Source organism: Marmota monax, unplaced genomic scaffold (assembly GCF_021218885.2).
Source record: "Marmota monax isolate L192 unplaced genomic scaffold, Marmota_monax_Labrador192_F-V1.1 WCK01_AAM20220418_F8-fsc00122, whole genome shotgun sequence".
Taxonomy (NCBI): Eukaryota; Metazoa; Chordata; class Mammalia; order Rodentia; family Sciuridae; genus Marmota; species Marmota monax.
In genome coordinates this window covers 5986464-6000246 of record NW_026695223.1, presented here as the reverse complement: position 1 = coordinate 6000246, position 13783 = coordinate 5986464, and the positions used below count along the sequence as shown (strand labels likewise).

The 13783-nt window shown below is 38.5% G+C and overlaps 1 protein-coding gene across 1 annotated transcript in view; it reads right to left on the bottom strand.

Annotated features, from left to right (window-relative positions):
- Positions 1-13783, bottom strand: part of Mgam2 (maltase-glucoamylase 2 (putative)) — an 81783-nt gene that overhangs the window by 53465 nt on the left and 14535 nt on the right. Inside the window, exons 7-14 of the mRNA XM_046434138.2 lie at positions 13437-13536; positions 12468-12580; positions 10945-11070; positions 9870-10001; positions 9678-9776; positions 7869-7982; positions 6873-6957; positions 4023-4140 (exon numbers count right to left, since the gene is read on the bottom strand). Of these exons, the coding sequence (XP_046290094.1) occupies positions 4023-4140; positions 6873-6957; positions 7869-7982; positions 9678-9776; positions 9870-10001; positions 10945-11070; positions 12468-12580; positions 13437-13536 (887 nt within the window). The remainder of the gene's footprint in view (positions 1-4022; positions 4141-6872; positions 6958-7868; positions 7983-9677; positions 9777-9869; positions 10002-10944; positions 11071-12467; positions 12581-13436; positions 13537-13783) is intronic.

Sequence of the window (13783 nt, the reverse complement as noted above, 5' to 3'; positions counted from 1 at the left end):
ATAGTTCTTGATATATCATATTTCACACTTTGATTCAAGTGGGTTATGAACTCCCATTTTTACCCCGTATACAAATTGCAGAATCACATCAGTTACACATCCATTGATTTACATATTGCCATACTAGTGTCTGTTGTATTCTGCTGCCTTTCCTATCCTCTACTATCCCCCCTCCCCTCCCCTCCCCTCTTCTTTCTCTACCCCCTCTACTGTCATTCATTTCTCCCCCTTGTATTATTTTCCCCTTTCCCCTCACTTCCTCTTGTATGAAATTTTGTATAACCCTGAGGGTCTCCTTCCATTTCCATGCAATTTCCCTATTTATTATTTAGAGACAGGATCTCACTGAATTGCTTAGCACCTTGCTCTTGCCGAGGTGGACGTTGAACTCATGATCCTCCTGCCTCAGGCTTCCAAGCCACTGTGATTACAGGTGTGCACCACTGTACCCAGCTCCTTTCCCACTTCTGAGAAAGATTTCACATCTCATATAAGACTGTGAAAACCACTCTCTTGTAACCCCAAAAGAATTTCTCCAGGCTCCTGTCCTCCTGACTATGCTTTCTCCATCTTGTTGGATCAGGCTTTGGTCCAAACCCTTTGATTGACAATATATTGTAACTGTGTGTTAGGTTGTTGGACCCATCCTCTCTCTCCAGACAGTTTTTCTAACATCCCTGGATTCCATGCCTTGCTGCCCACCACAATCTTGTGTAGCACAATGCCAGTTCAGGTTGGAACTCTGTCTTCACTTCCTCTTGGCATAGACTTGCAGACACTTCACCCTTTTTACCCCTGGCTGGAGGTTTATTGCACTCTGCAATTATTGATCATGGAAGAAACACATTCAACCCACTTAGACTGAAACTGAAACAGAGATGGAGGTGGCTAAGGTTATGGTTAGAGGCAGGCCATTATGGTAACCCAGATTAGATAGCAGTCAGGTTCTTCCAGGCCAAGAAAAAGCCTCTTCGAGATCCTTAAGTTTCTCTTTCCCCTCCTCCAGGTCTGGCCTTTTACAATCAGGTCATATCTCTGGGAAGATCTGATATTTTAGCCTAGAGGAATGTGAATTTCACTCCCTGAGCCCAGTAACCATTGTCCCCAAACTATCCTTCCAGTTAAGTTTGCATGAAAATCTACATCGACTTCTCTTCTCCTGATGTACAGATCCCATTGAATAAAAATCTTGCCTCTTTTTAAATGTAACTCTGCCTCATGTCCAAAGGCCAAGTCCCATATATCTGCACTGTTCTCAGGGAATATAGGTGATCCTGCCCAACCCAGGGAAATTAGAAAAGTCCCCTCTACTTTATCAGTCACAGTTACATTTTAACTATTAGTCATAATTATTCAAATATATTAATCCACACATTCAAGATTTTATAGCACCTTTATCACATGAATACATGGGCAATAAAGCAATTTGAAGCTTTCCTGACTCTTTCTGACCATTTAGTCACTTGCCTTCCCACCTCCCATTCTTAAACAGAAGCATCTAAGAGTTGGAATATATCAGAACAGGGAGGGACTATTGGGAATATCTATTCAAATCTTTCATTTTAGAGATGAGAAAATTGAGTCTTACTCACTAGTTTATGTTCCAACGGAGGTGGTATGAGAAAGAAAAAAAGTAAGAAAGAGAACATAACAAAATCAGAAATAGATATCCTTCTTTTTGGAACTTTGCTTTCACTGAGAATCAAATTTGTGCATTTACTGGTCAAGAACTCTCTCCCCTGGACAATCCAGGGTACTGCAAAGTCCTGAAGACAGCATAGTGTTAGGAAACGGCAGACCCAGTCTCACCTCTAATTCATCAGGTCCCCTGTGTGTGCACCTTGCTCTTCCTTTTCTCATATCTGTTCCACCAAAATATCCTCAAAGCTCACACTATTCACAAAACTAAAGATACAGAGGTTGGTTGCCCTCAAGGAATTTATTCAGCAGGAAAAAAGAAATGACCATCTAAAAATTATGATATAATATTGTTGCATATTAACCATATTGCAATATGTGACAATGTAGTACAAAAGAGGAGAAACAGCATTTTCATAGAAACGTTAGGAAGTTTTCCAGATTGTACATCTGAGGTGAGATATTATAGATATGTATGTGTTCACAAAATGGACAGCACAAGGAAGGCCATCTTGTGCTGGGCAAGCACCACATGGAAAAATGAATAGCATTCAGAGTTGGGAAAAACAAGCAGCAATATATTCCATAGCATAAAGTATGAGTGCAAAGAATGCAAAAAAAAATAATTAGACTATGATGGACCTTACAGGTTGTACTAAGGGATTGGATTTTATCAAACAAAAGTCAGAAATTTTACATTGACAAAGAAATGAGAAAACTCAGCCTCTCAGAAAGATGACTTTGACAGCAGTGTAGAATAATACTTTCAAAACTTCAACACATATTCGATACACCCATAGTTAAAATGAAGATTTTGATTCCCAAGTTCTAGATAGAGGTCTGAAATGTGGCACTTTCAGTACATCCCCATTGATGCTGACATTGCTGGTCCTTGGATCACACTCTAGAGAGGGCAGAGGATAATTTACTAGAGATAAGGATTAAGTCAAGGAGAATGGTCATAGATCAAGTGGAATGATCTACATGAGAGATGATGATGACCTCAGTTAAGAAGTGGCTGGGGGATAAAATGGGACATGGTTATGGTAGTGTTTCAAAAGTAGAATAGAAAGATCAAGAGCTGATTTGATTTCTTATGAGGGCATTAGAAAAAGGATGATGCCAAGTTTCTCACTTGAGAGTCTGGGAGATAAGGATGGTATTACTACCAACCAAGATAGGGAATTCAAGAGTTTCAAAAATGATTAGCCAGAGTGTGGAAGAAAGCCAGGTGAATGGTGTGAGAAGTACTATAAGACATACAAGTAGAGAAGGTCAGAAGGTAGTTTGGGATATTTGTGTCTGAAAATCAAGGAGGAATCTCATACAGAACTATAGATTGTAAAGTAAAGCAAAACCGTTGAAAGGAATAAATTCCCTGTGCTAGCATAGAATGGAAAGAGAAGCCTGAGGATTGATCTCTAAGACTCATTCCTGAAAGAGTAGACAGAAAATATCCAGATAAATGCAGACACGGATGTGAGAAGGAATAGCAGGAAAGAGAGAGATGCCAGCTAGAGTCGTGTCTCAAGAACTAACACAACAGGTTCAAAGGAGAAGTTGTGACTTCAAGTGTCACAGATACAGAAAAGTTGAATGAGGTAAATAAAGGCTGAGACATGTCCCATGAGCACATCAAAGTCCCCTCCCCTTTGTCCCCACAATGGCGTTGCAGAAATACCAGACCAGGAGACAACAAGAGGAAGACTGAGACTTTAGCTCTTCCCTGAGCCACTGGAAGATCTCCAATAGCCCTTCCAGCATTTTGGTTTCCCCATCTCTGCTGAAAATCTAAAATTAAAGTTTTCTTAAGTTGAACCCCAAATTTCTTGCTATCTTGGTTATAATGATTATATTTCATCATCTTCAAAAGAGAAATTGGGTGGAGTAAAAGGGGCTATTTATCAGTTTGCAAAGTTATCCTTAATAAAATTCATGTGGCAAAGTGGGTGAAGGATGGAATGCTTTACAGAACACACCTGTCTCCTTAACAGACTTTCATAATGGGTGGTGCTGATGGTGCTGATGTGGTGGTGGTGATGGTAGTGGTTGTAGTGGTGTGGACATTATGTGTGTGTGTCTGTTCAGATAAGTTCAGATAAGTCTGAACTTCACATAAACAATATTTTAGTATGCTCTGTAAAATCTTGTTACCCTGTGTTTTTATTAGCTAAAATCAATCCCTGATCCATAAGGCAATCCAGATTAATCCGATACAGAAACCAAAGGTTTGTAGGAGAGAACTTCTTAAGTACCCAGCTAGAACAGTTTCTATATGCTTGTATTCAAAACAATATTTGAACAATATACTTATGGAACACAAGAGAAATCCTCCACCTCCCACTTCCCCAAATCTGGAATGAGGGAGAAAATCGAGTTCTTACGAGTGTGTGGCTCTTGCCATGGAGTGGCCATACAAGCTGTGGACATCATAGTGAAGGCCCCAGTAAAACTCTGTGTCCATGCAGAGAGTTCTTGCAAACAGTAAGTGGTCTAGAATGCCTGGGGGGAAACACCCATCAGTAAGGCAAGTCTCCATCAATCGACTTTAACAAAATAGTCACCCAATGTTTTTCTTCCTGGTTGCTGTAACTTCCCCACCAATTTCCACCTGACAACATCTTGTGTAGATCTTAAATTCTATCCTAAATACCACTTTCTATTGGGAGCCTACACTGACCACCCAGAGGTCATTAAAAATAATTTGTGTTCCCTTGAGCTCATAAAGGATGGCGTTGAGTGGAGGTAGCTGGAAACCCTTCTCAGAGCAATATGCAGTTAATCTGAGATTAAACATATAGCACACACTGTTTACCTGAAGAGACTTAGTCAAGTAGAGTTGAGTGTAAATATACTGGTATGAGTGCCCCAGTCACACTTTAAAAACAAAAAGCTAGATATGGCACTTGGGTGGTTTTATGACTAAAAGCCAAATCCTGGCTCTGAGAATCTCCATTGTTACTGTATTTTCCCTTTCCCAAGCCTAAAATGGTCAGCCTTTACTGTTTAATGGCCTGCAATCTCTATCTTCCCTTTCTTCTCCTTATGGACCCATACCTAGGACTATGTTTACCTTCCTTCATGAAGTCTTCATCACATATAGGGTCTTAGTATGAGGTACAACTTCAGAAAGTGGTAGAACAAGGAATGACTGAGATTAAGATTTCCCCACCAATCTAACACAAGATTTTGAGTCAGATATTAAATTGGGTTATAAAATATTTTAAAAATTCATATTTCTTGCCCATCTTGGATTGTAAAATGAGATAAACAACCACTATAGTAATTACAAAAGGAGACTAGAATTTTTCCAGGCTCAAAGCTTGTTGCATCTGTATCTTTATCATGCCAATATGTGTTGCATAACCATGAAAAGGAACATGAGTGATCATATTGTGAGTAGACAAAATGCCAAGGGGTAGGGAGTGGGGTGCTTGCCAGAGCAAACAGAAGGTGATACTTTGAGGTTTTAAGTAAGGGAAAAACAATATCTATGGCCAAGAAGATTAAGAGGTTAGGGGGGAAAAATTAAGAAGCTGATCCAGAGTGGGACAAAAAGGTGTGTGTGGGGCGGGTGCAATACAGACCAAGCAGAAAAGAGTAAAGAATAATTTAGGGAAGCAAAGAATAGATTTTACAGTAGGTTAAATGGTTTGACATCAAGACTCTCCCCACCTCAAAATTCTTTACTCCTTCAGTGATCAAAGGGAACCAAGAAGGAGATCAGCCTATCAGCCTTGATCTCACTTTTGTTAGTAGCTCAGGGGGTCCACCACTGTGACCAAAACACCTGATGAGAACAACTAGAGGAGGAAAGACTTTCCTTGGCCCATGGTGTCATAGGTTTACATCCATGGTCAGTGGCCCCACTCCTTTGGGCCTGAGGTGAGGCATAATTTCACGGTAGTAGAGTACGGTGAGGGAAAGCTTGTCAGCTCATGGCAGCCAGGAAGTGGAGAGGGCAAGGGGGCTGGGGAAAAGATAAGCCCCTCCAGGGTATGCCCTCAGGGACCTACTTCTTCCAACTAGGTCCCACTTCCCACTAGTTCACGAAGTTATGGATGGAGCGATCCATTTGGTGGATTAAATGGATTAATACACTGATGCTAGAGCCCACATGACCCAATTATGACCTAGAAGCTCCACCTCTGAAACTTGTTGCACTGAGGACTCTGCACTCAACCTGTGATCTTTGGGGTCATTTTAGATCCAAACCATAACAGCAGGCATGTATGTAGGGTAGACAAAGCAAGATAAATTGGCAGAGGCTGTCCAGATGTCCACCCAGCCAATGTTTTCTTCCAGGAATATGAGGAGATGGTACTTGAGGATTATACCTCCCCTTGAAGTTAAGCTGAGGCTGGGAGCAGATTCTAGAAAAGGAATTTGGGTAAATAGGGTAGACCCCATTTCCAGGCCCACCCATAATATTCTCTCCACCCTTTCTCCTCTTTGCCCTTGAACCTGGAAACAAAAGCCTCTGAGATAAGTAAAACAGACAATGGAAGAAACTAGATCTCTGAATCACCGCTTGGATCAAACCATCCATCCTCACTAGAGTACGATGTCAGTGAAAAGCAAAATTTATTGACTAATGCATGGAGATAATGGGATTTCTTTGTTTTCACAGCATACTGTATACTGCTCACCCCCACCTAAAACCCAGGTATGTGCACGCACACACACACATTATTTCAAAAGAATATCATGGCAGAAGAGTGTCGTGAAGGAAATGAGACCTATAAATAGAACCTTTAGGGAACCACTGATGTCTTAAGCTATTGCTAATGGTGTGGGGAGGGTGGAGAAAGGAAGGGAGAATGAGATAAAGAGAGGAATGGAGGAGGGAAGGAAAAAAAGAAAGGGGGGATGTTAACAAAATTACAGCTTTACTTCTGTGTAAGGTAGTTTGTGCTTGGAGAGTTCTAAACCTCTCACAAAGCCTGAAATGGTACCAGCTAACGGATGAAAGAATCTGGAACTCTGGGGTGGAAGGATGGCCAGGGGAGGCACCAGACTCAGACAACACTTTTCACCACCTATTACCCTTGGCTTGTGGCAGTGAAAATGTAACTGGAGACAAAGCAATGCCACCAAGTCACAAGTGGAAGAGTGGTTGGGAAGTCTGGGGACCCACTGGACCAGAGGGAATTTCTATGACCACATGGAGGATTAATGAGGCTATTTTAAACACATTTCATGTCTGCAGCTTTAGCAAACAGGCACACACTCACCAGGAGTAAAAGGTGGGAAGTTCAAGCTGTTTGATTCACACGAATGACCAGAATCTTGGAGAAAGCTAGTTACTTCATCCATTTCCTTCAGACACAAAACACACAAAATGGGCAATGTTATTGATTTATAATTAGCTATGAGGAGATGCAGAATGAGAAACCAGGATATCTGGGGTTCTCTATGATCTGGTTCTTGGATTTTGAATGATCTCCCCAACTTTTCTTGGCCTCTGTTTTATCTTTTGTAAAATTAAGTCATTGGATTAGGTTCTCTCTCAAGACAGTCCAGTTCTAATGACATTGGCTGGATTTAGCTTTGTATTAGTTTATTTCAAACTATTGATTAAGAAATGTCATTTCAAAGGCTGTCCCTAGCCTTATAAATTGTGAAGATTTCACTATCTATGTTATGTTTTACTATGCTTAAAGAATAAAAATAGGCTAACACTTCTGTGCTATAATTTTCCCTGTTTTTTTTATTCCACTGTGCAAGGAATAATGAGAGAATATAATTGAGCTCAAATCTATTTCTTTAAAATGAATTAAAAATAAGCAATGTCTAATATCACTATCATATCAGATGTTTTCAAGTTTCAAATAAATTTCCCCACTGTCCTTTAATAAAAAACACGGGACCTCATTATATTATTTTCTAGTGATTAAATTTTTATGGGCCAGTGCTACAATTCTTAGAAATCACAACCTTTAATAAAATAGTCTTTTTTAAGCTGAAAAGACAGTAAATGGAGGAAAACAACAAAGCCATGAGAAAACACTGTTTTTACCCAAATGAAGTAACCAGATAGTGGCTAATTCAGAATAAGAACAGAGTTCTGAGGAGTCTGATTCAATATATATGTGGTCATCATCAAGTAAAAGAATTATGAACACCAGTATGTCAAGCAAACTATTTTATTATAGATCAGGATAGAAATTCATATGAAAATTTGGTATGTCACTTTCCAAAGGAAATTTGGGTCTAAAATAATAACTTACAATCCACACTCCATCAAAGTTCAGACTGCTGTGAAATTCAGTGACCTGTTGCGTCCACCACTGGGTACACACTGGATTGCTGAAGTCAGGAAAGACAGTTGGACCAGGGTATCCCTAGAGATCAAAGAGGGAGAATGGACAATTTATGTGCTGTTCAGTGATTCATTGCTTATTGGCTACTATTTATTTTACAGAAAACCCACATTGCCTTACTTTTAGAATTAAAATTTGTTATTTCTCCCAATGCCTATGAAACCAAAAAATGCATACAAGTTGCCAGAGGAAGAAAAAAGGAAAGGAAAAATGACCAATTAAATGAAAATCCATCATACGACTTTTTTGTAAAAAAAAAAAAAAAAAAAAAAGTAAAATTTCATTATGTCAGGCCAACTGGGAGATAAACCAATAAAAGTATTGTAGGATATTTTTAAAGAGGATAATTGAATATGTTTAATGTATTATTAATTAAAGGTTATATTAAACCCTTTGTATAATTTTGTTATAAATAATATTCTAATATTTGCATAGAAACAATATTTTATAAACAGTTGAGTAAAGTTTATGCCTCTTATTCCTGCCAAATATTCCTAATCCTATCTCTGTTTTAGCTACATCTATTTGACAGCAGCTTTAAGTGTCTTCCATGGAAGGCACAAAAATATAACCATAGCCAAATTACTGAACATTCTGATTTAATAGGTTCCAAACTTTTTTTGCAACATTCTTGATGATTTTCCCACTACAATTATTTGTTGGCAATTAGGAACAATTTAAACTCACGCAGCATAATGAATGAATATATATATATATATATATATATATATATATATATATATATATATATATATATAATTCTTCAAACACAAGGTAGGCAATGGAAATCCCCACTTTCAGTGGATTGAGCTCTTGGACTTTTGTTGCAGGTGATGGAAACCAAGTAATAATTTGAGATAATTTTGGACTCCAGGAAGCAAGTGGTTTGACAGAGCAACAACCAACAGAAGCCTTGAGTGGAGATCAGGCCAAGTGAGCTCCATTCTAAACAAGAGCATGGGTAGCCACCTCTACCCACTTCTACCTCCACTGCCTCAGCCAACTCACATAATTTATCAGTCAATGAAAAGAATCTAGTGAGCAGAGTAAGAAGGGGCCATCAATAACTCTTGAGAAGACAATTTTGCAAAGTCAACTACTCAGAAAAAGCAGGAACTGCCTTCACGTGAACTTTGAGAGTTCTAACTTTAATAACTCTCAGATAATCCAATCACCTGGTGTTGACAACCACATAACTGGATAAAAGTCACATCATGATTTGACTTAAAGTACATTCTCTCAGAAAGTCAGCTGTCTTTAAAATAGGCTCCTGAGGAGTCATTCTATTTCAATTCCTGCAACTACTACCTTAGAATAAAGCCTGGGCTTTATCTAGAAGCTTGGTACAAATTAATATACTACCTTAGATAGGTTCACATTAACCTGTAAGCCCAATGATCTATTGTTGTAGTTGAATTTATTATTTTGGGAAAGAGGTAGAAATTGGAGGCAGGAAGACTTCAAGTAACTGAATTGTTTTTTCTAATGATACATTGCTTCTTAATTATCAGTGATATTCATGGATCAGCTAGCATCTTATGTCTTTCAGAATTTTAATCATTTTATTAGTACATGTATTGGTTTAAAAATAGTGATGAAGGAAACCTTTAAAGCCATTTAAAAAAATAAGCAATAGTGTAGCTTGGACTTTTACCCATTATCAAAAATACCAGTTCCCCAAAACTAGCTATAATTTACTCTTTCATTAGAAATTACCTCCCCAACAGCGAAGTCATTGTTCTCCAAGATCCATACTCTCTTTAGTCTTCCATCTTTATATGTATTGTAGTTAGGATCTTTCAGGATACCAGGATTCTAATAAAGAAATAAGATATAAATATTATTTTTATAAATTTCCTTTGCATTTTGAAAGAAAATACTAGGCAATAGGGTAAGTGTTTGACATACCATAATAATTATATATTTTTGGCCATCATCATGTAACCTCTTGACAAAACCTGAGAGATCAGGGTAAGCCTTTTCATCAATAGTGAAATCCTTCTTTCCATCCATGTAGTCTATATCAGAGTACTGGACATCCTGAAAGGTAACACTGGCCAATTAGAACTTAGGAAATACCACCAAGCTGATGGGAAGGAAATCAGCTCTAGTTTCCAATCATGGGAACCAAAGCTGAGGGAGATACAGAAGGGCTTAGGCAGCCAGGCAAAGATGGGGAGTGCAGAGGTCAGGGGCAGGGCCAGAACAAGGGAGCATGAGAGGGTCTTCTGATGACATCAGCTTCCTAACTTGAAAAAAGTACTCATGGACCCAAGTTGGGGGACCCAATCAGACACTTCTGCACTCATGCTCTTAAGCAGGGGATCCAATGGAAAAATTAAAACAGATGTGTAGACAGAGGGGGCACTAGTCAATAATAGTGAGGACAGCATGGACAGGAAAGGAGATAGGGAAGGAGGAAATTCCAGAGACCATAAAAGAACAGTCCCAAAACTCACCCACTTGATTCCTGTCATTTTTGCAATAAACCTACTTCTTTCTTACTACCTCTGTGTTCTGTCTTTCAATTCCCTGCTGAACAGAGACAATGAACCCAGTACCCCTAGATGGTAACAAAGCCATATTTATTAATAATCCTGGATCTTCCAGGTTTTGGCTAACTCCTAGAAGTGAATATGTCCTGCCAGAAAGAGGCAGCTGCTTTTAGGTTCCAGCTTTATTTTCTCATCCTGATAGAGACATGCTGTAAGACATTGGAAGGAGTTGAAAGTAGGAACTGCATTTTGTTCAGCTCTGTAACCCATGAGCTTGAATACTTGACATGTCACAGGTGCTCTTGAAATGTTTGTTAATGAATATATTAGGAATGTTATAACCGTGATGATGGATGATGCAGCATGCAAATTTCTGATGTGGGTCTGCCTCTCTATCAACCATTTTTATATCATTTCCTAACAGGCTGAATTTCATGCAAAAAATTAAAGATGGGGTCAAATACATGATAAGAGATGTGCCAACTTACATACGGGATCCCAGCTTCACGAGTTCGGTTTACAACCTCTTCCAACCCATTGATGCCACCATAATCCCTGCGACTTAACTGGAACCCAAGATTCCAGTAGGAAGGCAAGAATGGTCGTCCAACAAGCTGGAAAGAGAAGTAAAGCAGTGTCTAAGCCTCACAATAAACATTTGGTAGTGCCAAGTTCAACAACGGATGCATTAGCTCCATTTCATTTTCTCTAAAGTCCTCAGATCCTAAAATGTCAGAGCCAAGAGTAATCTCCTAAAGCTAATCTGCAAAATTCCACAGCTAATAACTTTTTTCACTTAAGCATCTAAATGTATTCCCAACTACAGCAAATTCAAAAAAAAAATAATAGAATTTTCAGAAAATGTTTGCCTAATGGTGTCGTCTTTGGGGAAAAGCAGTTAGTAGTCCTTCAATCCATAAATATTTCATCAGAGTTTATAATGTGGTAGGGGCTGGTGTGAGCACTGAGACTATAATGTCACAATGCAAGCCTAGTTTCTGCTCTCACAGAGTTCAAAGGAGATAAATGTGTCAGATGTGATGTCAGATAGTAGTGTATGCTAAGGTAAAAAAAATAAGGATTGATGAGATGAGGAGCAGGTGGATGAAGAAATACTGAAATATGATTAAAATCCAACTTTCCAAGTTGTTCCAGCCAACACTGAGATTAGTAATGCCATGGATAGGAAGCATCTTTCTCTCTTCCATGGGAAAGAGTAGGTCTTAGGAAGTTGCTTTTATAGAAAAGACTTCTATGTTGAGATCACTCTCTAGCAGAAGCAAGCTGAACTCAACAATACTTCTATTGAATGTGGAACCTGAAAATTATTAACCTGCCTCACACTATTACCTGAAAGTCTCTGCCTTCTAACACAAGTGGGCTTTCTATCATACCTTTGAATTCCTGTACAGTTTATTTGCACCTCATTCACAGAATATATTATAAGGTGCTCTTTATTATAATTATTTCAGGCTGTATGTATCATATTCTCTTATTGATTATAAATTCAGTGGCATCTGGGAACCATATTTTCGTGCCTTTACAAGCCATCCTGAGCAAATCACTTTATCTTTCCATGTCTGAGTTTTTCCATATGGAAAGTATCTACAGTTCTTTCCTATCTTATAATATGAATCAAATATGAATAGCAAGCAAAGTTTCTTTTACATATTACTTTCCACTGAATTTTTATCTGTGGAATGGATGCACTTCACTGACTTTTATCCTTTGGTCTCTGGAGTGATTGATGGTTCAACCTGGATAGATGATGAATGCCTTGAGTGCAGGATGCTGACTTATTTTTGCATTTTTCAAGCCTAGCATAGTGCCTTTTTAGCATGCAGAAAACATCCAATAAGTGTCATCAAAATAAGAAAATAAGCAATAAAAGACTGCAACCCCAGTGTTATAATCCATCCCATCTACTAATAACCCTTATTTTCCTCTTGATGATCTAAACCAGCATATGAGGCAATAGCAATAAACAACAACTCTAAATACCAAGACGTACCTCCAGGTATTCCTGAACCACTTGCTCTGGAGTGTTTCCCAGGAACACGTAGAAGTCAAGAATGCCCCCAATTGTGCGGTAAGTGACTGCAGGAGCAGGCTGAAGAGCGACCTCTGAGAGAATTAAAGTGAGAGTTATTAGAATTGAGTATATACTTTTCTTGGGGGTATGAATAGCTGAGCCATCCAAAATAATCTCAGTAAAAATCACATATGTTCACTTTACAGTTCCTTCCTATCCTATAATGTGAATCAAATATGAATAGCAAGCAAAGTTTCTTTTACATATTACTTTCCACTGAATTTTTATCTGTGGAATGGATGGACTTCACTGACTTGTATTGTTGAAATTTATTAATCTATCAAGTTAGTAAAATAGCAAGGAAGAATTAAGCTTTGTTTAAGAGAAGGAAAAATAAACTCTATTTTAATTTGACCATATAAAAATACAAACTTCTGGGTTTTGTGAGTGGCTCTGCTTGAAGAAAATGTTTTGAAAATCTTATTGGGTAAGTTTGACTATAATTAAAAATGTAAAAACAATCAAAATGCCTATTAATGCACCACTAATCCAGAACCCAGAGGGGAAGATTATGGGTAAATTAGGGGCAAACTATGAGAAACCGCCCTTAAAATGCAACCTGTCGCCTACAGTCAGACAGCATGGCACAAGTTGAAATCTGCAAGTTTTCTTGGAATGTGTCTATCAATGGTTGCTGTTATCTACAGAATATTAAAAGGAAACATTCCATAAAGGAAATCCCTGAAGCAGTTTCCAATGAAAATGGCTTTTAAGGATGAGCTGGATTTGTAGGTAGATTAAAATACTTTCAAGTCTCAGTTTCAATAGAAGTATCATTAAGATCAACATGTCTCTGTCAAACAGTGATCTCAACATACAGTCATTTTTTATAAAAGCAGTGTCCTAAGACTTACTCCTACCCATGGAAGAGAGAAAGATGCTTCCTACCCATGGCATTACTGTTCATCAGAAAAACTCCAAAAGAGGAACCACTGGTGTCTTCAAGGCACAAGAAGAATGTATGTGCTCCATATAGGTTAATCATGCCCTGTCAGCAGGAAAGAGAGAGAGAAGTAATAGTATTATATGTTCAAAATGAGTACTCGCCCTACATTAAAACCAGAAGCCATGTGGACATGTGCTTGGTCAATACTTAATGCAGAGTGGTATTGTACCAAAAAGCTGTTCGAATGGCATCATCAACTAACAAATGGAGAAACAAAATATAGTATACCATGCCCTGTCAGCAGGAAAGAGAGAGAGAAGTAATAGTATTATATGTTCAAAATGAGTAC